Here is a 27648-nt window from a genome sequence, read left to right as displayed (position 1 = left end):
TATACTAAATTTATCTGTGTACTATTATTTTCTGATAATTATGAATGTATGATGATGTAGGTACAACAGAGAGCAGTGAAGTATTGCAGAGGAATAATGAAGGTCTCCAACCAGCATCTCCTCACTTTGCAGATGTGTCACGAGCTTGGGACATCATGGATATAATGAACAACATTGAGGTACTTACGTTATTTAACTGTTTAATAGTTGTTCTTGTTGTTTGGGTCATCAGTCCGTAGACTGGTTTGATGCAGCTGTTCATGCCACCCTATCTTGTGCTAACCTCGTAGTTTCTTTGTAACATTCTATAACTACTCTAATCTGTTTGTAATATTCATGCTTTGGTCTATCTGTACTGTTCTTATGACCTACACTTCCCTCAAAAAATAATTGAATAAGTCCTGGGTGTTTTAACTCATTGGCATACATGGTTGCCTGCTGGGCAACCACAAGTGTGGTGACCATTTGTACATAGACGCTCGGCAGGCGGTATACTACAGGGTAGATTCCTGCAAATAGTTCAAAACCGTCTGCCAATGAATGGCATGACATCCAGTATATCGTTTGAAAGCTGAGAATCTTCTTTCTTTCTTGGTGTTGGGATTTATTTATTCGTATCAGAAGCATACATTTTACATTGCATAATGGTACTTAATGACATACATATCAAATAGTGTCTGCCCAAAATTTTGCCAAATCACGGGCATTAGGTGTTGCAGCCATCAAGTCCTCTATTGTGCAACTTAAAGGACACTTACTACAGTTCATGAAATGGGCTGTGGTTTGGTCTTCACCACATTCGCATTGCCTGGATGTGCCAGGAAAGCCCCACTTTACCATATTGGTTCTTGATCTACCAACCCCAGTGCGAAGCCTGTTCAGCGATTTCCACGTAGACCAATGTTCCTCGTGTCCTGGGGGGAGATGTTCAATTGGTAGCTTCTGGATTGGAAAGATCAGCCGGTGTTAACACCTCACCGTTGCCCAGGGAACGCCCGAATGTAAAGGTGTTGGGATGAAAATTGTAGATTGCATCATGTAACAGGAATTTGTTTGTTCTCAAAGTAGGGCAATTCCCTGTTTGGTAGTCAGCAGAAATAGCTAGCCCTATTAAACCTTGTATTATGAGAAATTAAATCGAATGTGTGTTACAAGATAGCCAGAGTGAATCAGGCAGTGATACAGTTTTTTTATTAGTGGTAAAAGTAATAGCAGCATGACAACAAATTTGCATGAGAGCTGCATTTGAATCTTACAATGATGATGAAGTCCAACCTGCCTCCAAAACGACAAAGAAGGCAAAGGATGATGGCTGGGAATGGACTAAAGTAGGTGATAAACTATCCAAATATGGTTTTACTGGAAATATGGGAACCTCTCTCCAGATCTCTCCCCTCAGTACATATAACAAACCATTTTGCCGATCACTTTTTCACAGAAATTCCCAGATCACTCTATATGAGCTCATTGAGCACATTTCTCAAGGTTTATAACCTCAAATCCTGAAGGAAAGACTCCATGCCGTGACTTGTGTTGCATGCAAGGCTGACGAGAAAAAAAGTGCAAGGAGATACGAGCATGAAAAGTGTTTGGTGGCTTAGTGTTTTCCAGAGTGTTTTAGGATGTTTTGTCCCACTAAAAACTTTTACATTTTTCTCCAGAGTGCACTTTATCATTGTATCATACAAAGGTATGATTAAAATTCAGTATACCGAGCTCGATAGCTGCAGTCGCTTAAGTGCGGCCAGTATCCAGTATTCGGGAGATAGTAGGTTCGAACCCTACTGTCGGCAGCCCTGAAAATGGTTTTCCGTGGTTTCCCATTTTCACTCCAGGCAAATGCTGGGGCTGTACCTTAATTAAAGCCACGGCCGCTTCCTTCCCACTCCTAGGCTTTTCCTGTCCCATCGTCGCCATAAGACCTATCTGTGTTGGTGCAACGCAAAAAAAAAAAAAAAAAAAAAAAAAAAAAATTCAGTATGTTGCGGATTATATGAATAAAACTTAGCCGCGTAAAACTGCACCTTACGCATGGAAAGTGCTGAATCTCGTATACCTTAAATACTTTGTGACTCCGAGTAAAATTCTAGAACTTTATTGTTCAGTTAAGTGTGCAGCATTCATATATACTGTATGAACACGTGTAAATCATGCCAATGAATAATCCGTGCACCGAATTTTAGGAGTGGTTTTTGATATAAAGAAAGATAATAGCTGTACTTTTTGTTTTATTTGTAAGAAATTAATATTGCATAATTGTGTTTAAAAACAGTGTGCTATAATATTCACTCTTGCCATAATCTTCTGCATTCTCCTTCCTGTTTATAACATTGTCAATTAGGGTTTCATAATAGACGGGCATCTGATTCACGTTGTCTATTTGTGATATGACTGAGAACTTACACAAATTTTTAATTGAGAAATTACTAATAGACAATTGTATCCAAATCGAAGTAGGTCCTAATAAAACAAAGCCAATCCCATTAAATAGGGGAGTTACAGTAGTAGATGGATTAAGCAAGCTATCTTGTCTTGCTTTTGCGGATGACCTAGTTCTGATAGGAGATGATAAAACCAGCATAAGCTTCCTCATTCAACTTGTGGAAAGCTCTTTGGCATCCATTGGTCTAAAAACAAACCCAGCAAAGAGTAAATTAATTTGTCTCGAAAATGGTAATCTTTTACCATCCAAAATTACTACTGCGGACAGTTCTGTTGTACATTCTTTGACAAATACTAACGAATGCATCAGATATCTTGGCGTTAGTGATGAAATTGTCTTTGATGAAGCTGCGGTCATGAAGGACCTGAATATAAACATCAACAAATTATGCGGTTCACCTTTGCTGAAACCTGATCAGAAACTCTCCATCATTAATCAGTACATCTGGCCAAGTCTCATATATCCCCTGCAGTGTGCACCATTAATAAAGATTAAAAATATATTTCTAGATGATGTAGATAAGTTACTGAGAGGAGCTGTGAAAGAAATCATTGGGCTTCCTCACAACTGTCCAGATGGAAGATGGAAGAAATTGTATCAGACTGGGCCCTGTGAAAGCTAAATGGAGGCTTCCTTATAACGCTTCAACATCTGTAACCGTCTGCTTCGAGTCAAAGATGCCCACGTCCATTCTGTCAAAGATTTTTGGAGTGAGAGGAAATCTATCTTTGGTGTTTTAAATATCAACAAAGCTGATAACAACTGGACTGGCAGGCCATTAAGAAAATTCTTAAGGGAGAAAGACATTCATACTTGGGCTTCTCACTCCATGAGAGGAAAGGGCGTCTCAGTATACGCTGACCTACCCAAAGCCAACTTTTGGGTGAATAATTGTAGTGGATTATTGTTTTCAGAGTGGACAAACGCTCTTAAAATGTCATCCAACATCTCGGCGGTTTGAGCAGTCCCAAGAAGGTGCACAAGTACAACCCGCTGCCATCATCCTGACTGTGGCGAGACTGAAACGTTTAGGTCACGTGCTTGGTATCTGTCCCAAGGGAGCACTGCACAGGAATAATCGCTATCACAGGGTTAGATCAGTTCTAACTTCAGCATTAAGGGAAATTAAGCAGCAAGTTTATGAACAAGTTCACTGTATTTCTTCTACAGGGTCGAATCATTGTCATTCATCCAAAAAAGCACACTGCTTTAGTGTTCGATCCTACCATTCGTTTTGTAAGATACATTGAGCAGGCGATTGAGATTGACTGAGGAAAGGGAGATATTTTTGAACCATGCCTCCCATATTTAAGCAAATATTAACATCTGACTTGAGCATTGGTCAGGTAAAGGATTGCTTTTTGGTAGCAGGGGAGGTACTACAAAATACACCTGGAATATCTTGAAAGGGTTAGGTATCCCTGGAAATATACTCAACAACACCATAATAGGCATTATCAAGGACTCGTTAAGCATTTTGCACCACCACCTTTATGTTTCATATTGTCAATCTGGGCAACGTTTTGTGATAATCCCCTATGAATGTGTTGCATTCCGTAAAGTCCAAGCAGTTTTTTATTTGTGCATACTAATAGTTTTGTATTTTGTTCCGTGTTTTAATATTACGTCTACTAGCATTTTTAAAAAATGTAAAATTCAGGATCCTCGTCACACACAGTACATGTGCTGATATTCTTGTGAAAATATACTTTTCCAATCACCTGGAAACCATTGAGCAATACTAGTTTTCCTTGGAAGCTTACTCATTTACTGTTAAAAATCTTTCTTGTTCTTCTTCTTTTTCTCCTTAGAACACAGTCTCCCTCCAAAGGTTGACGATCCAATTGACTGATAACAAAAAAAAAAAAAAAAAGCTTGAAAGATTTTGATGGAAGTTTGTTCATACCAACGGCGCAGGTCTTAAGCCAGGAATTTCTCAGTCTCCCCACAGATCGTTTTTCTTCAATTTTCCCCTTGATGAATTGGAGAAGTTCATATCGTTCCCCTCTCACGATGTGCCCAATGTTCCTGAGCTTTCATTCCTTGACGAATGTTAGAATTTTTTTTTTTTTTTCCCCCTCTTTAACAAGCTGAGGACTACCTCATTAGTCTTCTTTTTCTTTTAGTTTGCCCTGACTAAATTTGAAGGTTATGATGCCTGCTGTTTGATTCAAAATGATATGACCTGACTTTGAACTGTTATGGATTGTGAACTAGTGGTACCGATCAGAGTTCTAAATGTATTTCATTCATTTTTACAGTGGTCCCTAACCCATTAGAGGAAAGATTCTCACTGGGACTGTGTGCGAGTAAGGTAGCATCCTCGGATTTATGGGTAACTGAGTCCCACTTCCATTTGACAGGCAAGGGACTCCTTGGAAACAATTTGGCGAACAAAATGGAATTCTATGGGGCTTATGGAAGAAAGAATGTAGAACTAGCTGAGTCAGCAAAGAGGGTGCATTTGGATCAGTTAGGAGTTAATGATATTTGAGTAAGGAGAGATGAGGAGGAGATAAGTGTTCTTAACCCCTTCCGAGTCACGGCGCAATATATTGCGTCTCACAGGAAGTGCCACAGCAGTTACAGCGCAATATATTGCGTGTCGAACTTCCGAGCATCATATCTTTGCTTCTCTTTGACTTTCAGCAATGATTGAAAAATTTGTTGTATCTGCTATCTATCGGCTATATTACGGAAGCTTGTGCTAATTTGTATTCTCTTTGGGAGCACTGTTAACTTAAATTTTTCATGTGAATGTCTACCACACTTGCGAGTCAATACGATCTGAAAAACATGGCTGCTTGCAGGCATGCGGAAGTTTTGAAAGCTGATGAAAAAGTGTTTGAAATATTAATGAATGATGAAAGTGAGGGTTCAGATTTGTGTGAAAGTGTTGACGATATTGTACCCGAAGTTTCAACTGTCAACGATGAAGGTGTAAGTGACTGTGATGAAGAATTACAACCAGCTACCTCAAAGAGACAGAAACGAAATGTATCAACTGATCACCGGGTCTGAGAAAAAGAAACAGTAATAATAAATTTTTACCTACTGATTTCAGCTATAAGCCTGGTCTAGCCGGAATCCTGTATCAATCTTTGACTGAAAACTCTCCAGAAGTAGATACTTTCAAAAGACTTTTTCCGCATACCTTAGTGGGAAAAATAGTCATAGAAACGAACTTGTATCACGTGCAATACGTAGTGAATAATTTGGTCATTTCTCCCACATCCCGAGCATCAAAATGGACTGATCTTACTGTCGAAGAAATGTATTTATTTTTAGCAATAAGTATGCTAATGGGTCATGTAAACAAACATAGTTTAGAAGAATACTGGTCTACCAATCCTCTCATTCACATTCCTTTTTTTTCACATTTCATGTCCTGTAACTGGTATAAAGCAATTCTACGGTTCCTTCATTTCAGTGACAACAATTTCCAACCTCAAGGCGACAGACTAGACAAAATCCGGCCTATTATTTCACACCTGAAACAAACTTTCCCTGCCATATTTCAGCCTTTTACAGATTTATGGATCGACAAAAGTCTAGTTCTGTTGAAAGGAAAGGACGCTTAGCGTTCAAGCAATACATTCCCTCAAAAAGAAGTAGATTTGGTGTGAAAATATTTGTACTTTGTGACTGTGAGACTGGATACAATTTAGATATTATTGTATATACTGGAGCCACAACAGAACTTGAAGATTCACAGATAGGGTTTTCTTTTTTTAATTTTTTATTTTTTTTTGCTATTTGCTGTACGTCGCACCAACACAGATAGGTCTTATTGCGACGATTGGACAGGAAAGGCCTTGGAATGGGAAGGAATCGGCCGTGGCCTTAATTAAGGTACAGCCCCAGCATTTGCCTGGTGTGAAAATGGGAAACCATGGAAAACCATCTTCAGGGCTGCCGACAGTGGGGTTCGAACCCACTATCTCCCGGATGCGAGCTCAGAGCTGCGCGCCCCTAACCACATGGCCAACTCGCCCGGTGATAGGGTTTTCAGCTTCCGTTGTCCTCACTCTCATGAAACCATATCTCAATCGGGGACATACACTTTATATGGACAACTTTTACACCAGTCCAGAACTTCTAGAAGCTCTGCATGCACAGTGTACTCATGCCTGTTGAACAGTGAGGAAAGACAGAAGGGGAATGCCGAGGTCCACTACGAAACTACGAAGAGGTGAGGTAGTAGAAAGACATAACTCAAACCTTCTTGCTGTCAAATAGATGGATATAAGGGAAGTAAACATGCTCACAACTGTTCATACTAGTGGAATGGTTGATACAGGTAAGACTGAAAGAGCAACAGGACAATGGAGAATTATCCCAGTGTCTGTTCAGGACTACAACCAGAAAATGGGACCAGTTGATAGATCTGACCAGATGATTACGGGTGTGCGGCCATCATGAAAATCCATACAATAGTATAAAAAGCTATACTTCCACCTGTTGGAGATTGTAATTCTGAACAGCTTCATTTTGGAAAGGGTTTTGAAAGGACTAAAGAGACCTTATAAGGCGTAAGAAAGGAAGTCATCCAATCGCTAGCAGAGAATGCTCCTCCAAGAGCCACACGACCTACTGGAGCCCAGCCTTCAAATCATGATACATCTGCAAGGTTAACCCAGCGACATTTCCTTTCTGTTATTCCCCCAAACCAACCAGGAGGGAAACCACCATCCAGAGTGTGCCATGTGTGTGCACACACTGCAAGAAGGGAGAAGATGACCAGGAGGACAATATACCAGTTCAAGGACTGCAACAAAACTCTGTGCCCAGCCCCATGCTTTAAAGGAATATCATACCAAAAAAAACTTTAAACAGGTAAATTGTGTGATATTGTTGTTTTTCATTTCATCTGTATTTTATCCACTTTTGTGAATATAATGTCCCATGAGTGTGATTTGCTATTTATAGAGAGGTTTATTCATGTTCCTGTGAAAATGAAAACCTACAACCTGTTTTTCCAGTCATTGACCGGGTCAGGGATGGATGAATGAAGCATATATAGGCTGTTATTACAATGGGGTCGCCACTCCCAAGGTGATTTATTAATGAGTGATAAATGCTATGAAATGATAATGGAGAGTGTTGCTGGAATGAAAGATGACAGGGAAAACCGGAGTACCCGGAGAAAAACCTGTCCCGCCTCCGCTTTGTCCAGCACAAATCTCACATGGAGTCGCCGGGATTTGAACCACGGTATCCAGCGGTGAGAGGCCGACGCGCTGCCGTCTGAGCCACGGAGGCTCTTCATGTTCCTGTAAAAACCTAAATTGTGGGGAATGTGAGTGTTTAGAAAACCTGACCTTGAAAGGGTTAACAGGTGTTAAAAAGGGAAGGGCACATTGTGGTGTAGAACTGTCCATCAGGAATACTCAGATAACATAGTTTCTGTTAAAGGAATTAGGATGAGAATTGTCTCACCGAGCTCGATAGCTGCAGTCGCTTAAGTGCGGCCAGTATCCAGTATTCGGGAGATAGTAGCTTCGAACCCCACTGTCGGCAGCCCTGAAAATGGTTTTCCGTGGTATGGGAAATGTTTACACTGGACTTCTGTGTTATTATGGGATTAGCAATTACGAATAGATCGTTCAAGCATAAGGCTATTTACTGCTACACATGGGAGGGTAAACTATATCATAACCGACTTTGAATTCAGGAAATTTACTAGGAATATGTGGGTATTCTGGGGACTTTTCTATGATACAGACCACTATATGATCTGTAGTAAACTGTCTCTAGGCCTAGGATAAAGTGAAATCTGTCCGCTAACAAATAAGGGTAGAGGATTGCCTGGATGCGTAAATTAGAAGTACATGGATATGATTAGTAATCATAATAATACGTGTGGCTATTTCTAGCCCAGTGCAGCCCTTGTAAGGCAGACCCTCCGATGAGGGTGGGCGGCATCTGCCATGTGTAGGTAACTGCGTGTTATTGTGGTGAGGATAGTGTTATGTGTGGTGTGTGAGTTGCAGGGATGTTGGGGACAGCACAAGCACCCAGCCCCCGGGCCATTGGAATTAACCAATGAAGGTTAAAATCCCCGACCCGGTCGGGAATCGAACCCGGGACCCTCTGAACCAAAGGCCAGTACGCTGACCATTCAGCGAACGAGTCAGACATATGATTAGTTAAAAGTTTGAAACAATAGACATGGAGCTGGTTCAGGATATAGAAAGAGAATGGGTGGCATACAGGGTTGCAGTAGGAGAAATGACAAGCGGTGCATAGGAACAACTGTGTGTAAAGATGTGAAGAAGCAAACATTATGGTGAAATGGGGGCAGCTTGGATATGTAAAATGAGGGCGTATTAGAAATGGCTCCAAACAAGGACTGATGCAGACAGGGAAATTGTATGTAGATAAAATAACAGAGCAAAACAAAACAATTCTTGACTAGGTTTCAGTAGTAACGTGGCAAAGCTTGACCAAGTAGTAGGGAAACCTTTCTGAATTGTAATAAAGAATCTTTCAAAGAGAGAGAAAAAGGAAACTAATAGTGTTTTGAGTAAATCAGGTGAACTCATAGTACCAAATCAAACCCCATGGCACTACAGTCCTTGAAGGGCCTTAGCCTACCAGATCCCAGGGAATTTCTGGACAGGCAGAGGGATTATTTTGAAAATCTGCTCAGTGTGAAAGGAAATCTTTTTGTTGACGTTCCAAATAGCTGATCTCAAGGGGAGGATGGCAATGATGTTAGTGAAATTACGTTTGAAGAAGAGAAAATGATGGCAAATAAAGCAGGAGGAATAGATGAAATTAGACCTTGGATATAGTTGAAAGGCAAGGATAAAATGGCTTCACAGAGTAATAAGATTAGCATCGAATGTTAGTTAAGTACGTTTTGATTGGATGAAAGTAGTAATTGCACCTATCTGTAAACAAGGGAACAGGAAAGATTCCAATAATATCGAGGTATTTCATTGATCAGTAAGGTGTTCACTGGCATTTTGGAAGGGAGGGTGCGATCAATGGTTGAGAGTAATTTGGATGAAAGCCAGTGTGGTTTCAGACCACAGAGGGGCTGTCAGGACAGATTTTCAGTATGCACGTGGTAATTGAAAAATGCTACGAGGTGAATAAATGGTTTATTTTTCATAGATTTAGGAAAGGCATATGACGGAGTACCGAGGAAACTATGTTAGCAGTACTGATGGTTTTTTATTATTATTATTATTATTATTATTATTATTATTATTATTATTATTATTAATATTATTATTATTATTATTAAAATAATTTACTAAGAAACAGCTTTGGAAAATCTGTCCGCCCGTTCTACTGGACCGATTTGCTTCATTTTTTGTTTTATTCTCTCCATAATTACCTGCCGGAGAAACATGAGACATTCACAGGTCTCTGAGATTAGCCAACTTTGAGTAATCATAAAATAAAATCATTAAATGATCACTCCACTAATTGCAGGCGAAGGCTTACCCTAACCCACAATACATTCTGCACGTAGCAGGTTGCTAAGCGACTAACACTTTCATTAATATGTTCTGATCCTTAGTAATGTGATTGCACGGAGCCATGTTTGATTACTACCTGTCAAGCCAGAGAGTATACACTTCCTGTGATCACGGAAGAATACTATTCCCTGCTAGATACTCTTTGATTTTGTAACCTTTCACAGCTTTCAAATACAGTAGAACCCGTATTTAATGTTTTTACAGGGACCTGATTTTTTAACCTTAAATGTGGGGGTTCATGGTGTGGGTTACTGTAGTCACGTCCTAGTTTGTGAACCATGGGCAATGGCTGAGTGTCCTAGTATTTGTTGCCCAGTTGCTACGGAATGGGAGTGGGTATCTCGGACATATTCTGAGTCATGCCCCTCCTTGTGCTCACTTGTGCTCCTTGTGCTCCACCAGTGGTCCCTAACCCGTTAGAGGAGAGATCCTCACTTAGACTATGTGTGACTAGGGTAGCATCCTGCATCATGAATTTACCGACCTCCGATCATTTTAAGCAAGCTTCGGACCTATGGGAGTAATGGAGTCCCTCTCCCATTTGACAGGCGAGGGACTCCTTGGAAGCAACTTGGCGAACAAAATGGAATTCGATGGGGAGCTATCAGTATTAATGGGGCTTATGGAAGAAAGAAAATAGAACTTACTGAGTCAGCAAAGAGGATACATCTGAATGTGCTAGGAGTAAATGCTATTCGGGTACGGGGAGATAAAGAGGAAGAGTTAGGAGATTATAAAGTGTACATGACGGGTGTTAAAAAGAGAAGGGCAGAGTGTAGGGTAGGGCTGTTCATCAGGAATACTATTGCATGCAACATTGTTTCTGTTAGGCACGTAAATGAGCGAATGATGCTGGTAGATTTGGCAGTTGGAGGAATTAGGACTCTCAGTGTGAGGGTGCAGATGAGGATGAAGTTGACAAGGTTTATGAAGCATTGAATGACATCGTAGTCAGGGTCAATAGTAAGGATAGGATAGTGCTAATGGGCGATTTCAGTGTGAGAGTTGGAAATAGAGCTGAAGGATACGAAAGGGTGATTGGTAAATGCGGGGAAGATTTGGAAGCTAGTAGGAATGGGAAGCATTTACTGGATTTCTGTGCTAGTATGGGTTTAGCAGTTACGAATACATTCTTCGAGCATTAGGCTATTCAATCAATCACTACTGATCTGCATTTAGGGAGTCAACCAGGTGGCAGATTCCCTATCTGTTGTTTTCCTAGCCTCTTCTTTTTTTTTTTTTTTTCTGCTATTGGCTTTACTTTGCACTGACACGGATAGGTCTTATGGCGACGATGGGACAGGAAAGGGCTAGGACTGTGAAGAAAGCGGCCGTGGCCTTAACTAAGGTACAGCCCCAGCATTTGCCTGGTGTGAAAATGGGAAACCACGGAAAACCATCTTCAGGGCTGCCGACAGTGGGATTCGAAACCACTATCTCCCCAATACTGGATGCTGGATACTGCCCGCACTTAAGCAACTGCAGCTATCAAGCTCGGTCCTAGCCTCTTCTTAAATGATTGCAAAGAAATTGGAAATTTATTGAACATCTCCCTTGGTAAGTTATTCCAATCCCTAACTCCCCTTCCTATAAATGAATATTTGACCCAATTTGTCCTCTTGAATTCCAACTTTATCTTCATATTGTGATCTTTCCTACTTTTAAATACACCACTCAAACTTATTCACCGCTACACATGGGAGGGTAGGGGTACCAGATCCATAATAGGCTATACCATATATCCTGAATACCACTCGCACTTTTTTCCCCAAAATATTGGTTCTAAATCTTGGGTGCGGGTCGTATTCAAGCCGTTCATTCTTGAAAATATTTACTAGGTTTACATGGAGTATTGAAATAGTTTTGAGGATGGTTACCATACTCAATATACCGCATGTAAACGGACATTCAGGTCTTATTGTGTTTTAGTTGTGTTCTTGAAAACAAGATCAATTTTTTTCTCTCAGTACGGTTACGGTGGCATGTAAACGTGAAATGTAAGGTAATGAAATACGGTAAATCAAAGAATATGGGTAAGTATATGGTAAATATGAAAGCCGCTGCTGCGAATGCTCGATTGTCATTTGTTTCACAAGTGTTGCTGGCATGCTGGGTGTGCGAATAGCTTATCTTGCGGGATATCGTACTTTGCGAGAGTTGAGATTGTTGGTTCCGGAAGTCTACCTCGCTCACATTCGAGTTCCGTATCTGTCCCGTGAAAGTGCTGTCTCGATAATAAGCGATGGATTCAAAACGGCGTCTGCGGTCATTTACTATGCGTGAGTTGTAAGCGAAGCTGATATATATGGAAATCGTGCCGTTGGCAGAAAGTATGATGTTGATGAATCGTGTATTCGTGATTGGCGGAAGAAGGAAAAACTTCTAAAAAGTAACAGCGATCGCAAAGCATTCCGCAGGTGCTTCTGGAAATTAAAGAGCGACTCTACAAATTTGTGATAGAAAAACATGAGTTAGGATGTGGTGTTTCTAGTGAAATGTGACAATTGAAAGCACTAGAGATCTCAAAACACGGGGTTTTACTGCAAGCCGCGGGTGGATCCGAAACTTTTATCGGAGAAAGCGATTTTGCATTCGGAGACATAAGTCTGTTTCACAATGTTTCCCTGGAGCGTATGAAGAAAAATGTCTCCTCTTTGGTTCTCATTTCCCAATGTTCAGTCCTCCTGGGGCATTATAGTGTACACGTTCGGTTTATTGGGTGCTAGCTTTGTGAAGTAGGGTCAAGGGAGGAGAAAGAGTGCCATTTTGGTGTCTTTTCTGCGGTACTACCAACCAAAGAGTGAAACAAATGTGGAAAATCAAACACTCTGAACAGAATTTACTTCATGAAAAAAGATAGTCCAATGTAAAGTGTGGTACTGCAGAAATTTACATCTATCTTACATGCACTTTGCAATCCTGAGAAACATGCACTTTGCAATCCCAAGAAACATTTGCATGTGTTACCACCCGTGTCCACTTCATGGGGTCCATTCTTGCTATGTGACTTGTTCAACTCCACTTTTGAGCCCAGATTTCTCTTCCATTGCCCTTTACTCTGGTTTTGCTCTGAATTTCATTGTTTCATCGATAGCCTTTCGTGGAAATCCTAGCAAACTTCTTTCCATTCTTCTCTGGTAGACACTGCGTTTGTTCAACTGCCTGTCTGTTAGAGCCCAAGTCTACCATACGAAAGAACAAGCTGTACACATATGTTCAGTGTGTCCCTTTTGATTTACATGGGAAAACCATTTTCATGGTGCTACAGCCCTGGTGTTTCCAGTGACCGGTGCTCAGCCCAAAGGCCTGCAATTATGAGGTGATGTGTGGTCAGCATGAATAGTCCTCTCAGCTATTTTTGGCTTTCTAGACCAGGGTCACTCTATCTCCATCAGATAGCTCCTCAATTGTTTTCGCATAGGCTGAGTGGACCTTGAACCAGTCCTTGGATCCAGCTAAAATTTGCTGGCCTGGCTGGGAATCAAATCCGGGGCGTCCGGGTAAGAGGGAGGCATGCTGCTCCTAGACCACATGGCCAACTAGGAAGTCATAATCATGTGCTAAAATATTTCTCGTTTTAAATAGAAAGTCCCTAAATATACTACCATAACAAATTTACATATTAGACATATACAACGTGATTTAATTTTGAGGAAACTTCTGCTTGATGGTGCCATATTGGATCATATGTCTATGGAATGAAGTACCTCATACTGAATAAGGGCTAGGGTGCTCTGCGTGTCTGAGAAAACTTGCGTACATAATAGCTGTTTACTTTTATACATGTACTTTTCTGAGGAGGAGTTTGGAGCTCCTGACGTATAGGTGATAAGATTGACGTTGCTTCAGCATGGTCGCATGGTTCTTTCCTAACCAATGCATATGGGATGTTGAAACAATTGTTGTTACTTGTTAACCCAATGGACTCTCATTTAAATACCCCTGCTTGTCATGACTCATATTTAAATCCCAGTGGAGAAGCTGTTTGTGCAGCACAACGGAAAATGTATTTTAAAAGAGAACAATGGAAGATATTAACCTGAAATTTTGTTATTAGGTGAATGAATACATGTGCTCACCTAAAATTATGTTTTTGTGTGATAGATTTCAAAGCAGTCGGCGAGATGCAGTGGAATTTTGCACTTCTTACACTGCCACGTTGTCTCATTTCTTTTCTTCTGTTTTGGGCGCACAAAACATCGCTTAGAGGGGTAAATGAAATGGCATATGGCTTTTAGTGCCGGGAGTGTCCGAGGTTATGTTCGGCTTGCCAGGTGCGCGTCTTTAGATTTGACACCCGTAGGCAACCTGCGCATCATGATGAGGATGAAATGATGATGATGACAACACATACACCCAGCCCCCATGCCAGCGAAATTAACCAGTGATGGTAAAAATTCCCGATCCTGCTGGGAATCGAACCCGGGAACCCTGTTACGAAAGGCCAGCACACTAACCATTTAACCATGGAGCCAGACGCTTAGAGGGATTGTTCTTCTTTTCAGTACTAGGAATATACATGGGAAAATGAGCCCAGTTTCGAGCTTGTAGCCTAAGAGGGGTTGCACTAAGTGAAGGTCATCCACTGACCTTGTAATCGGGCAGGTGCATGGTCACAAGTAACTGTGTTGCTACGGCCACATGGAAGTTGAGTAGTAGGGTTTCCTGCCCTCCAACTGTGAGAAAGTACAGTACACTACAAAGGAATTGAAAAAACAAATGTCTAGCAGATAGAAACATATTTTTCTATACCCTTTGACTGTTTTTTTTTTTTTTTTGCTAAGGGCTTTACGTCGCACCGACACAGATAGGTCTTATGGCGACGATGGGATAGGAAAGGCCTAGGAGTTGGAAGGAAGCGGCCGTGGCCTTAATTAAGGTACAGCCCCAGCATTTGCCTGGTGTGAAAATGGGAAACCACGGAAAACCATCTTCAGGGCTGCCGATAGTGGGATTCGAACCTACTATCTCCCGGATGCAAGCTCACAGCCGCGCGCCTCTACGCGCACGGCCAACTCGCCCGGTCCTTTGACTGTTTGCCTCATGATGGGAAAGAGGGCAGTGACCTGGTGTTGTAAATCTACTCCCTTCATCCATCTTGGTACTCAAGGGCCAGTTTTTTTTTTTTTTACTTCTTCCTGTGGAGTGTCCGCACTTTCTCCTGAGTTTCCCCAGTGATGTAATATTTGCTGTTGTGTGTTTGAAGAAAGGAAATGAACATCTTTGTTATCCTTCCATTTGAAGCACAAAATGTTGTTGCATGACCACGTTTGTAGTATTTTGTAGTACTTTAGACTAAATATCAGGTGGCATATTTTTTCTGTTGGGCCTGACAGTTCCTACAATGTTTGTTTTTCATTAACTCTTTCACATTGGTCTGAAGACGTGTACCAGTTGTCAAGATACAGAGTGTGACCTTTGTTGAACAGATGTTCACACATGCTCATAACAACATTAGTGTTCACAAGTAGGGAAGGGTCAATCATATCATTGCCTGTATATATATATATATATATATGAAAGGTGTTGCAGTAGCCTGTATTTGCATTGCAAAATTTATATATCTGTATGCCAAATCTGGACCTCTGACTGCGATTACATTGCACGTATGGCTGCCTACCACAAAATTTCATAAGGAATTCATCTAAGGCAGTGTTTTCTGACAGTTCAAACAACGAAAATGTGTCTAAAAAGTGCAAAATTATAGGCCTAATTGTTCTCAGTTTGTCTGAAATGTTATCAGTGAAGTGGAGGAAACGGAAAATGAGGAGAAATCTTCCCCTGCTCATTGTTTCTGGAAAGATAGGAGTTTCAATACATCTATCTTTACTGCAGTATAATTGGATACGAGGTTTCTGAACCTGGGACATCAGGATACACAAAGTAAAATAAGCCTTTATTTCATCCTCCGTCATGTTAAACCATTTCTCGTCATCTTTTAGCTTTTTCCTATTCTTATCTGTAAGTTGCTTCTGAGCATAATTATTTGTCTCTGTAGCAATTACAGGAAATAATGGGTCCATATAGTCTAAAAAGACGGAGAGCTCTGATGGAGTTCTGGCCGCATATTTCTGAAATAGAAACTCAGAAACACCACTGTTTGCAGTGAAAGGGTGAATGAATGGATTGTTATCTCCACTTATCCACCCACACCAGTCATCCTGTTTTGCATGTTTTGGTTGTGGAGGCCTGAGCAAAGGTTTTGCTCATCATCACTCTCTGAGTCACTAGTGATATATACATTCCTCGACTAATTTACACTATTTATACTCAGCACTTCCTCACACAAATTATCATCTTCTAATTCCTAAAGATCTTCACTTACACTATTGTCAGAATCACTGTCTAAAACGCTATCAACTAACTTCACTAATTCTTTGTGTTCAGAAATGCACGCACTGTTAGTTGCCATATTGGCTACTGGCTTGAAAGGAATTTGAAATATTCCCGAGTCACCCTATACATGTGGTGTGAAAGTCAAACAAGGGCAACTTTGAAATACCCTTGCCTCAACCTTCTAGTATACGAAAATATTAACACAAAAGCCATCTGGTACAAACTGGGTGGACTTTAGAAAGATATCTGAGCATTGGCAATGCAAGGGCCGAGCTTGTCATCAGAGTTGTAGGCCATGTGCTCGCAAGCGGGCATGTTTCGTCATTCGAGTTTATTGGGTTAATATTTATTTTTGCTGAAGTGTTTGGAGGTTATTTGGAATGTGAAGCACAGAATGATTTGATTGACTTATAGTGTTTTCCCTTAAGCAGCAGCTCATTCTATGCAATGCGTGGATAGGAGCATCACTCTTGGATATTATTTTTCTGCTGTTCACAGTTATGAGTTCTTTCTGGGGGGAGCTTGGAGCTCCTGAAAGTACAGGTGATGAGGTTGGTGTCACATCTGTCATAGTGATTATCTAATTCACTTCTCACTTCAAAAGAACTGCTGAAAGAAAGCTGCTATCACCAGAACACAATTTACTAACATGGAAAGCATGACAAGATTTCAAGCTTTGTAGCAAAACCTTGAGATTTCATGGCAGTTGAAGCACATTCCACATTTTGGTGTTGCTTGCTCCACATGCAAAGTTGTTACTGAAACCTACTGAATGAGAACTAGGGAGCTTGCGTGTGTTGTAGCTGAGCGACAGCATCTTAGGTTTCTCAGCAAGGTCACCACGGTTCACATTCGTGAAAGGATCGAATAATGAAATTCATTCGACTTCCTTATAGTTTTGATTTATGTAACATCATTTATTTACACTCTGCCGTAGCCGGTTCTTCAAATTATTATACCCTTGGTTTAAAATCTTTTTTCTGATTTTTGGAAGGGTTTTGTTTGTAATTTTCTAATGATTTACTTGTATTTTTGTCATTTTCTTTTCTCTTTTTAAATTACAATTGTGTCTTCTCAGCCTGTTCACAGTTGTGATTCTAATCCTGAGTGGGTCAAGAGCAACGCATACGACGGTTGCAGCCAGACGAATGAAAAGTAAGTTTTCGTACCTTACAAATAACTGTGCTAAGATATACAGGTGTAATAGCATTTTATTTCTTTTAGAAATGAATATTTTTTAATTCTAATATTTATTTAATTTTTTAAAGAATATTATTTTAATCATATATTTTAAATGCAGTTTCTAAATATTGTTCATCCCTTTATTTAACATTTTGCTGACATTTTTCAGTAAATCTTAAACGTGGTAAAGTATTTAAGTATTATATAAGATTGAAAAATTCTGTATTGATAAAACTTTTGGATATTATTAATTACAAAATTCTAATGTGTATAAACAGAAGGTTTTTAACGCATATATATTTCCTGAGTGCTTTTACATACATCATGAAAGACTACAGAAATGTAACTTTCACTGCTATTTGTTTACTTTTTGAATACTTTGTCTGCTGCTGTAGTGCTTTGCTGCTTATTGTTATCGCTGGCATATAAATGTTGCATAGTAAGTGTTAGCTCAATTTGAAGTGAAACTGTATTGCCCTGATTGTCAGACAAGCCAAAACACGGGGACTGGATAATGGAAAGGAAAGTCAGAAAGAGGTGTGTCGTGCTCGGAAACCTCGCCTCACTGGTACAGCCATCATTAGAATGTCACTCAGGTATGCAGGAGTACTTCATCCTGCAACCTTCTACATCCAGAGTAGTCACTAACACAATTTCTGCTCATGCATGGTTCACAATCATAGGTATTCCTGTTAAAAAATGTTCATATGATTTAAACCAGTGACCATTGCTCCTTGGTGGGATAATATTGTTATACAGTTATTAAATATTAGTATATTTGTTAAATTTTTTTATTGACTTTAGTGCTGAGCCTTTAAAACCCATATATAATGTGTTAATGAGCTGCTCCTCAGAACAAGGGTAGGATGAAATTGTTGATAAAAATTTAACGGAATTACTTGGAAAGAAATATGCATATGAATAGTTCAGGACAAGAAAAAATGAGCATCTGAATATGAAACTAAATCTTCATGTACACTTTCATGATAAGATCTTCTTCACAAAATAAAATGCCATAGACATGACATATTTACAGACAGACTTCCTGTTGTCGTACATTGGAAGTTTCAAAATTCTGGCACATTGACATCTCCGAAAACAGTAAAACTAGTTAGTGGAATGCAAAAAGCTGTATTGTTATTATTTCAGAGGCAAAGATTCATCAAGCAAGTTGGTGTCAAGATCAACTCTGTTTGTAATTCCAGTTAACCGAGTCGTTAATGCAATATTTTTAATCTTTGCTATCTTTGCTGGAAGCTTATCTCTTTAAAAAAATATTCTAAGTGACGTTTTAGATGCTGCATGAAATCGTTCATGTGTTTGGAAAAGGAGGCATTCCTAAAAATAAGTAAGCTATTCCTTGAATTGTAAAAGGTTTACGCCCCTGCCAAAGTACTGCCGTAGGACTTATTGAGGTCTACTGAGAAACCCGGGCTTGTTTGCTTATTGCTGTAATTTGAAGCTTGCTATACTGTCCCCATTTCAGTCCTCGTACTACTTTTCAAATTTTTGTGGCAGAACCAAGAATCGAACCCGAGCCTGTGGGTGTGGCAGTTAATCACACTCACCACTACATCACAGAGGCAAGTCTGATTTGTTTTTTTTTGGCCCTGTAATGTGCCGTATGGACATGGGCTATCCGGGGTCCACTCAGCCCCGGGAAGTTGACCGAGTAGAGGGTTTTCGTTCCCGCCTCAGCTGTCCTCGGAAGTGGTTTTCCATGGTTTCCCACTTCTCCAGGCAAATGCCGGGATGGTACCAACTTAAGGCCACAGCCGCTTACTTCACACTTCCTTGCCTATCCCTTCCAATCTTCCCTTCCCCCCTCCCCCCCGTACAGGGCTCCCGCTTAGCATAGCAGTTGAGGCGCTTGGGCGAGGCACTGGTCCTCCTCCCCATTTTAATCCCCAACCAAATGTCTCACGCTCCAGGATACTGTCCTTTAGGCAGTGTAGGTGGGATGTCTTGCTGAGTCTGAGGGAAAAACCAACTCTGGAGGGTAGGTGGATTATATAAATTAATAAACAAATCAGTCTGTGAAAGCTATCAAGTATGCAACCTTACCACATCCCAGGCAATTCGTGGCAAAGTAAAAAAAATACTTGTGTGTGATTCAAACCTTCGAGCACCGTCCACCATCACAACTCCCACTGCACTTCTGCCAACTGAGCTCCTGCAAGGTTTAACATGCAGCGTGCAGTTTCCAGCATATACAGTACTTGTTCTTGGTATATGTGTGCATCTCCTGTTGTAAGGAACATATTCTTCATATCTGTGCTCGTTTTACGGGTTCATTCGGGGTACTTATATAGTGGCGTTCATGATTCCTGCTGGTTTCTAGCTCGTAACCACACATCACATTATATTACCATGGTTTAGGGAGAGGTACCGATATATTTCAGAATTGTAGTAAATGCAGTGGGATGCATAAAACTACATCACAAGGGGCTGGTTAACCACCCAGTATACTCGAGACTGTCACCTGAATTATTGTGACAATGAACTAGGGAAACCTCTATGTCATACATTCTAAAAAACTTTGTTGCTATTCCATTTTCTGACATTCATTCAACATTTTTAATATTCAGTATAATGTTTTATTTCTGGTGAATCATCTTCTTTAATTGTTAACCTAATATGCTATGCTATGCAAAATCGGGTTCATTCACTACTACTACGACTACGACTGCTACTACTACTACTACTACTACTTTAAAGTACCGTACCTAGCAAAGTGGATATCAGCCAACGAGAGTGAAATGTTGGCTATAGACACCAGATGTGCCAATTTGGAGAGGATGTACCACTCTTGCAAGAGCATTTACACATTTGAATACCTTTCCAAGAATCTTAAAAACTTAAATATTACAACTCTGTAATAATACCCTTTGCTCTATGCCCTTGAATGTCTCTTGATTACCAGGAAGGGCCCACTCAGGAATATAGAGCTCAAGGAATGGAAAAACTTACGGAGTTTATTAGAACTCACAAGAGAAGAGTACGGTACCTATAGGATTAGGCACGAAACCGAGTTCTATGATCATCAGGAAGACATGATCACATCCATGAGGAAAAGGTGATTAGCCTCCTACGGTCACTTAATATCCATGGACACCTGCAGGCTCACCAACAATATCTTCAGCATGACAGGTAGAGGGAAAGCCTCCAAGAACAAATGGAATCGTACAGTGAAATTGGATCTAGAACAATTAAAAATTCAACTGGAACACTATACAGGACCGATCCCAATTCTGACGGATGACTATGCAGGGTGTTGTCCCAGTGTCCATCACTAGCAGGAACTCGGGGATCACCAGACTGAAGTGGACAGATAAGGGAAAGATAGCACACAGCCAGAAAATGAAAGCTTTCTGGGCCAAGAAGAAACAACAGACCCACGTAAAGAATCAAGAGCTCCGTGGTCCTAAGGAGGTCTGAACGAAAAGAAAAACTAGTCATTTAATCACTATTGGGAGTTTTTCTCATAATTGCAGTTAATTACTACAAAATGTATCACTCATTTTCTTTGAGAGTTACAGAATGAAAATTACCCAATTTTCTCTCTATGTGGCTCTAGGCTGTTTGCTTGTATCCAAAGTAAAGATATATCGGTGATGGTAGTACGGCTCTTATTGTCAAGATGTCAGCTCTCCGTAATTTAATTAGAAATTTATTTCTATTTGTATTATGTTATTTACTCAAGGACCGGCATTTCAGTAGAATACAGTATATTTTTCTTTTCTGAGGAACAGGTCTTTCTGCTACATAGCTCTTACCTGTAGTCATGAGGGAGTGGTCTTAATAAATCTTGAAGAATTTGATGTTGACCATACTATTTTTAAGAGGTAGTTGTTGTAGGATTTGCCATGCATGAGCAGTTTGGTGAAATTGATGGGGTGTAGCTGAAACTCAGAGCAGAATTGCGGTGGTTTGTATTTTACTCACTGCTCACCGTAGTTTGTTGCTTGTTGACTAACTGGGGCCATATTAATTGCATGTTCTAATGTAGTGTCTCAAAAAAACTTTGAGGACACTTGTATAACCATTCCATGATTGGAAAAAATATCAAAGCATGGTCCATACAGTTCTTCTGTTTAGGGAATAAACAGTTCTAAAATTGTTGGATTGGATACCTTTTTCCCTGCTATGTATTCTTCTAGTATTTCCTTTTTTTTAAAAGGAAAAGAACATTTGCTTGTTAAATTATTAATATTTATTTTCTATTTTGAGTTGTATTTTGTAAGCAGTATTTGGTTTCTCTTATGTGTGTTTTGTTTGATATTTGAAGAAACACTGGTGCATATGTTGGTTTGAAATAAGTTTAAAAAATGTAGTAGTATTGTTGTTGCAATTCACATAAAATTAACAAGAATTTAGGTTAAAAGTGAGAAAATTTATTGTAAAAATCCGCAAATCCATCTTGGTGAGAAAATCAACAGAGGATGTGGCATGTCGTCTTAATTCTGTAGCTGATAGCTAAAATATTGGAACTCATGTTTGTATCTACTGGAGAGCCTCCACAAAGTTTTACTCAGGTTGGATTGAAAAGTTTTACTGCCCTGAGGTATCGTAAGCTAATTTTTGATACAAAGTCATGTATAGAGAGACAGGAAGAAGAAGAAAGGAACGCAAAATAGGATGAACATCATGGCATGTCAGTATGGGAAGAGGGAGCAACAGAAAGAGGACACAAGAACAAATATGAAAACATGAAAGAACAATCTCCAAATCTTTATACACTGTTATCTTTGAATAGATAGGCTAATAATACATTTATTAAACACACTGTGTACAGATTGAGTCAGATTCCTTGGCTGTATGGTCAGTGTTGAGACCTTCGGTTCAGAGGGTCCAGGTTCGATTCCTGGCAGGGTTGTGGATTTTAATCGTGTGTTGTTAATTCTTTTGACTCGGGGACTGGTTGTTTGTGCTTGTCCCAACACTCTCCCCTTCATATTCAGACAACACACCACACTACCAACCACCACAGAAACGTGCAATATTGATTACATTCCTCCACATAGGTTTGGTGTCAGAAAGGGCATCTGGCAGTAAAACAAGGCCAAGTCCACATGTGTGACACAGTTCGCACCCGCGACCCCACAAGGTGTGGGGAAAATAGGAGGAGGAGGAAGAATAAGAAGAAGAAGAAGAAGAAGAAGAATGTGTATGGATTGATTAAGGAAATATAAATTAAAATATTTGACTGTCATTGCCAGTTATCTTTACCATAATGGGAGATTGGCAGGGTTCTTAGTGTACACTCGAACAGGTGGTATAATGAGAGTATAGTCTGCAGATTTTGCATACGCATTCACTGGACACTTTCCTATTATAGATGCGATGATGAAAACCCTGTATTGCTCCTCGCATGTAGAGGTGTTTCAGCTCGTAGTTTGCTGTTGTCCATTCCTCATTGATCATGTTGGGGTGTGGAAAAACCCTGGATCTATTTCTGCTGTTTTCTGACATCGCTCTTCTAGGAACTTTTTACTGGCTGGGGTAGGTAACAAGTAGTGAGTGGTCATCAGATCCTGTATGAAAGATGTAGTTTCTGCCAACTGGTATACAAGTAAGGTTGGGGCAAACTTTGAGATACAGATAGTTCTTAAAAAAAAAAAAAATATATATATATATATTTTTTTTTATTAAACAAATCAACGACTTCCCGCAATTACAGGTTGCTACAATGGACAAAGTAAAGCATATAAGGATACAGAATGTTTTATCATATAGAAATATAGCAGTTAAAAGATTTTTTTAAATTACAGAGGTCTGAACAGATGAGACTCAGGATATGTACAGATCTACGTATGGTGGTGGTAACTATTCTTTCAATGCTGTTCATAGGCAGGTCAAACTTCTTCCAGAATTCTATGAACAAGGAAGGTATTGTGCCTCGAGCACCAACCATTAGGCCGATAATCTCTACTTCATTCAGCTGGTATTTATTTTCGTAGAACGGGAGGTGGGCGCGTAAATGTTCTGCTTTTCAAGATGAACTTCCGTAGACTAGCCGACTTGGTGCTCGAATCGGAGGGTCGTATTTATAATGAAGCCTTTCTTATTATCTTTAAAAGCAATTATGTCAATTCATCTTGTACTCCCTGTTGAAGATAAACCGTGGACTTCTTCATGTACACGGAAGTTTTTGCTACGGAGTTCTTCTGCAATCGGTGATGTTATCTTGTGGTGATATAAGTTTCTCACTACTTTGCCGTAGGGGCAAGAACCCAGAACCTGAGCCAGTGTTTCTTTCTCTCTGACGCATCTGCGACAGAGGTTTCCGTCCGAGTTCTGCTCGGAATAGTTTGTACTGCAAAATGTTTGATGTCATCTTGATTGCCTCTTGCCATTCGCTACAAGAAAGTCCCTGGTGGTGTCTAATCCAATTAGTGGCTGGAGTGTACTCTGTATACAACTCTACACCGATCCCTTTCTGAGGCAAAGAGCACCAAGTTGCCATTTCACGACTTCTTAGTTCATGGAAGATAGGAAACTTAAAGGGGTCCACCTTTTCAATACAATAAATGTTATAGTTTATTTATAACATATATTTACACTTGGTACTAGTTTCGACGCTGTTTGGCGTCATCTTCAGCCAAAATGTGGGAAATAGGCTAGCATGTAGACATTTATATTACACAAGGCGTTACATTAAACAATACACATCTTACGAGGAGATAAAAACAGGGAAGAATATAGAAACAAATGAGTCGTTGAGAAAGCAAAAGTTATACATATTAAAAATAACCCTAACCACACATCTTGCAGTGCGAAAATATTCGTCTTGAATGATTCCTGAATACAAAACGCACGCGCACACATTTCTGAAGAGCCAGCAGGCAGGAAAAAGTAAGGTGAAACCTTAAGAGTTCTTCTGAGAAGAGTTCATCATTTTTTCTATGTTCCGACTAACTAATGAAGTCTCTCTTGAGTTCCTGATAAACATACACAACAGGAAATTTTCCTTTACTCTCAACAATAGCTATAAAGACCAACGGTAAATTGTATTTTAAATACTGTGCAGAGACGTGAAAGCACGATCTTGAACATGATATAAATTTCTTCATTTAACCACCTTTGAAAGTCTCTCTCTATATTACATAGCTTCATTAACAACACCATTCTGTAGATGCACAAAATAATCTTGTAATCTTCGCAGGTCCGGTATTCAGCTCGACAAGAATATAAAATTGGTATTAAGGAATACGTTTTCTGAGAGTTTGGAGGTTGACTGTGCCAGTATTTGTGGTGTATTGTTGCAGCGTTACGTGTAGGGTGGGGGCAGGTTTCTATGATGTTTATTGCGGGACATAAGGTGGTAAAGCTATGGCGTGAGATGAAGAGGAACAGAGCGTGTTGGATAGTTTAGGTCTGGGGAGCGGCCATTGTTGGATTAGGAGGGGAGAGGGAAGGAGCGGTAGGGGAGGAGGAGTGGAAGGAGGGGAAATATGGAGGGTGATGTGGTGAAAGTGTGTGGCGTGACAAAGTATTATGCATAATGTGAAAGACAGATCTGTTTTTCGGGATATTCATGTTTTTGAATAATTCAATGAGAACGTCGAATAGGATCTTTGGTTTCTCTGAGATATCATTTAAGTTTAGGTTGGGATTGAAATATTGGTCTAAATGAATATAGAGGTTTTCAGTGACGTCTAGGAAAGAACCTTTGTTTAGAATATCTAGTACCTCAAGATCTTGATTTATTTCAGTAAAGTTGTGCTTAAATTCTTTTATATGTAGGCCGACCGCGGAAAAACGGTTGTGTTTTATGGCATTGACATGTTCTGCATATCTGATTTTAAAGCTGCGTCCTGTTTGCCCTAGGTAAGAACTTTTGCAGTCTTGGCAAGAAAACCTATATACACCTGATTTAGAAAAAGGACTACTTTTATTTATTGATGAAGAGTTGTGTAGGATCTCTGTGCTTCTATTGTTAGTACGAAAGGCTATTTTAACGGTTTTTTTTTTAAGAACGTTAGTGACGTTGTAAATTTCTTTATTGAAGGTAAATGTGGAAAAAGTGGCAGTGCTAGTATTGTCTTTTATTAGGGTGGTTTTGGGGCGGTGTCTGAATTTATTGATTATTCTTTCAATAAAGGATTCATTATATCCATTAAATTTTGCTATAGAGCGAATGGTGTTCAATTCTTTATTTAAGTTTTTTCTGGACATCGGAATTTTGAATGCTCGGTCTACTAAGCTATTATATGTAGCCGCTTTGTGTGTTTGGGGATGTAGTGAGTCATTTCTTATAGTAGTGGCCGTTTGAGTGGGCTTTCTATAGATACTATATGTGAACGTAGAGGGGTGCCTATTGATTGTTAGGTCTAGGAAGTTGATGGAGTTGTTTATCTCTGATTCTAAGGTAAATTTAATGTCATGGTCAATGTTATTAAGGTTTTTGAGGGTGGATGGCGCGTCTATGGAGCGTTCATCTAGGATTATAAATGTGTCATCTACGTACCTCGCCCAGAATTGGATATTAGCAAATTTGATGTTATTGTCGATGGCGGTGTGCTCTAGGAAATCAAGGTAGATCTCTGCTAAAATTCCTGAGGCTGGTGAACCCATAGCCAAACCATCTTGTTTGTAAATGATCTTATCGAATGTGAAATAGTTATTGTTAATTAGTAATCTTAATATGGTCATAAAGTCTTGAACTTCTAGTTTACTTAGTTGATTGTTAGCAAGTAAGTTCTTTTCGATGATCGGGAATAATGAGTTGGCTTTTATACTGGGATACATGTTGACTATATCAAAGGAGTGCATTGAATGATATGGTTGAAGTTTGAAACTGTTTAGTTTGTTCACTAATTCTACAGTGTTCCTGATGGATTTATTTGATGAGAATTTATAATGTTTATTAAGAAATTGTTGGATAAATTGAGATAATTTGTATAAGGGGCTTGGTCTGTAGTTTATTATGGGTCGAATAGGGACACCGGTTTTGTGGATTTTGGGTAGTGCTTTAGCTGTTGGTAGACCTGGGTTCATAGTAATTAACTTTTGTTTTTCTTGCTCAGTGAGGAGAAAAGATGTGCTCTTTAGAATTTGTTTCAATTGCCTTTGAATTGATTGTGTTGGGTCCTTCTTAACTATCGAAAAGGAGTCATTATCTAAGAAATTTTTGGTTTTTTGAATGTAATCTGATTTATCCATAATGACTGTTGTGTTGCCTTTGTCGGCCTTTGTAATGATGAGTTGGTTGTCTTTGACTTTCTTCTTAAGATTGAGAATTTGTTTTCTTTCAGTAAGGGAGTCTTTGTTGATTTTGGTGATGGGGGTCACAGTGCGATTTTTTGAGAAAAAACTTTTGTTTAATTGTTTTTTTACGTCCATTCTGAGTTCGTCTTGTAGTTCATATGGCATTTTGCTGATAGCAACTTCTGATTCTACTACGAGTTTGGAGGCTGTAAGGGCCGAGTTGAAACAGGGCCAGTTGTGCTTTGGACCTTTCGAAAGAATTCTTATATCGTTCTCATCTAAGTTGGTGGTGGAAAGATTAATTACTGGTGGGTGGAATTGTTGTAGAGTGTCATTAGCGAGTTTAGGCTTGCTGTTAGGTTTTGGAGGGGAGTTGCTGTGTTTTACCTTATTTTTAAATGCTTCAAGTTTTTTCTCTAGTGTTATCTGTTTTTTGGACAAAATATTGAACAACTTGATTTAGACTTCGTCCTGAAAAAGATTCCACTGAGCACTTGAGAGTAAGGTGGCTGCCTCTAAGTGAGTTTCATATGAGCGATGATTTAAAAATGACTTCTTATAGAGAAATTTTAGTTCATTTTCTAACCAAAGTTTGTTTGTCCTAACCTGAACATCCTGTTGATGGGGAGGAACAAAACGTTGTTTCGTGACGCTTTTCAAAAAATTAGGGGTTAAATTCTGTGTAATGCACTGTTTGATAAATGCTATATCCTTGCCTATTTACCCAATTTTGATTTTTAAGCCTAAGTAATGATAGGCTACCGACTTTGCCTGGTTGGCTGCTTCATTTAAATCTAGGAATTTCTTAGTTCATGGTGGATTTTTCTTGGATTTGGAAGGTCACTGTCTTTATTGGAGAATCGGTTAATATCTGGGATGTTGAGGGCCTGTAAACAATGCGTTGTTTCGGATGTCAGATCACACATCTTAAGAACGTAGCTATTGTGGGCTTGGCGAAGGGCGTTGCATGCGCTTATTTGTTGC

At 39.7% G+C, this 27648-nt stretch overlaps 1 protein-coding gene across 1 annotated transcript in view; it reads left to right on the top strand.

The window, feature by feature from the left end:
- The window catches only part of hppy (MAP4K3-like protein hppy), a 385487-nt gene that overhangs the window by 114512 nt on the left and 243327 nt on the right, over positions 1–27648 (top strand). Inside the window, exons 10-12 of the mRNA XM_067151579.2 lie at positions 61–179; positions 17351–17427; positions 17943–18050. Of these exons, the coding sequence (XP_067007680.1) occupies positions 61–179; positions 17351–17427; positions 17943–18050 (304 nt within the window). The remainder of the gene's footprint in view (positions 1–60; positions 180–17350; positions 17428–17942; positions 18051–27648) is intronic.

The sequence above is a fragment of the Anabrus simplex genome, chromosome 7, assembly GCF_040414725.1.
Source record: "Anabrus simplex isolate iqAnaSimp1 chromosome 7, ASM4041472v1, whole genome shotgun sequence".
In the NCBI taxonomy this organism is placed as follows: domain Eukaryota; kingdom Metazoa; phylum Arthropoda; class Insecta; order Orthoptera; family Tettigoniidae; genus Anabrus; species Anabrus simplex.
This window is presented reverse-complemented; position numbering and strand designations above follow the sequence as displayed.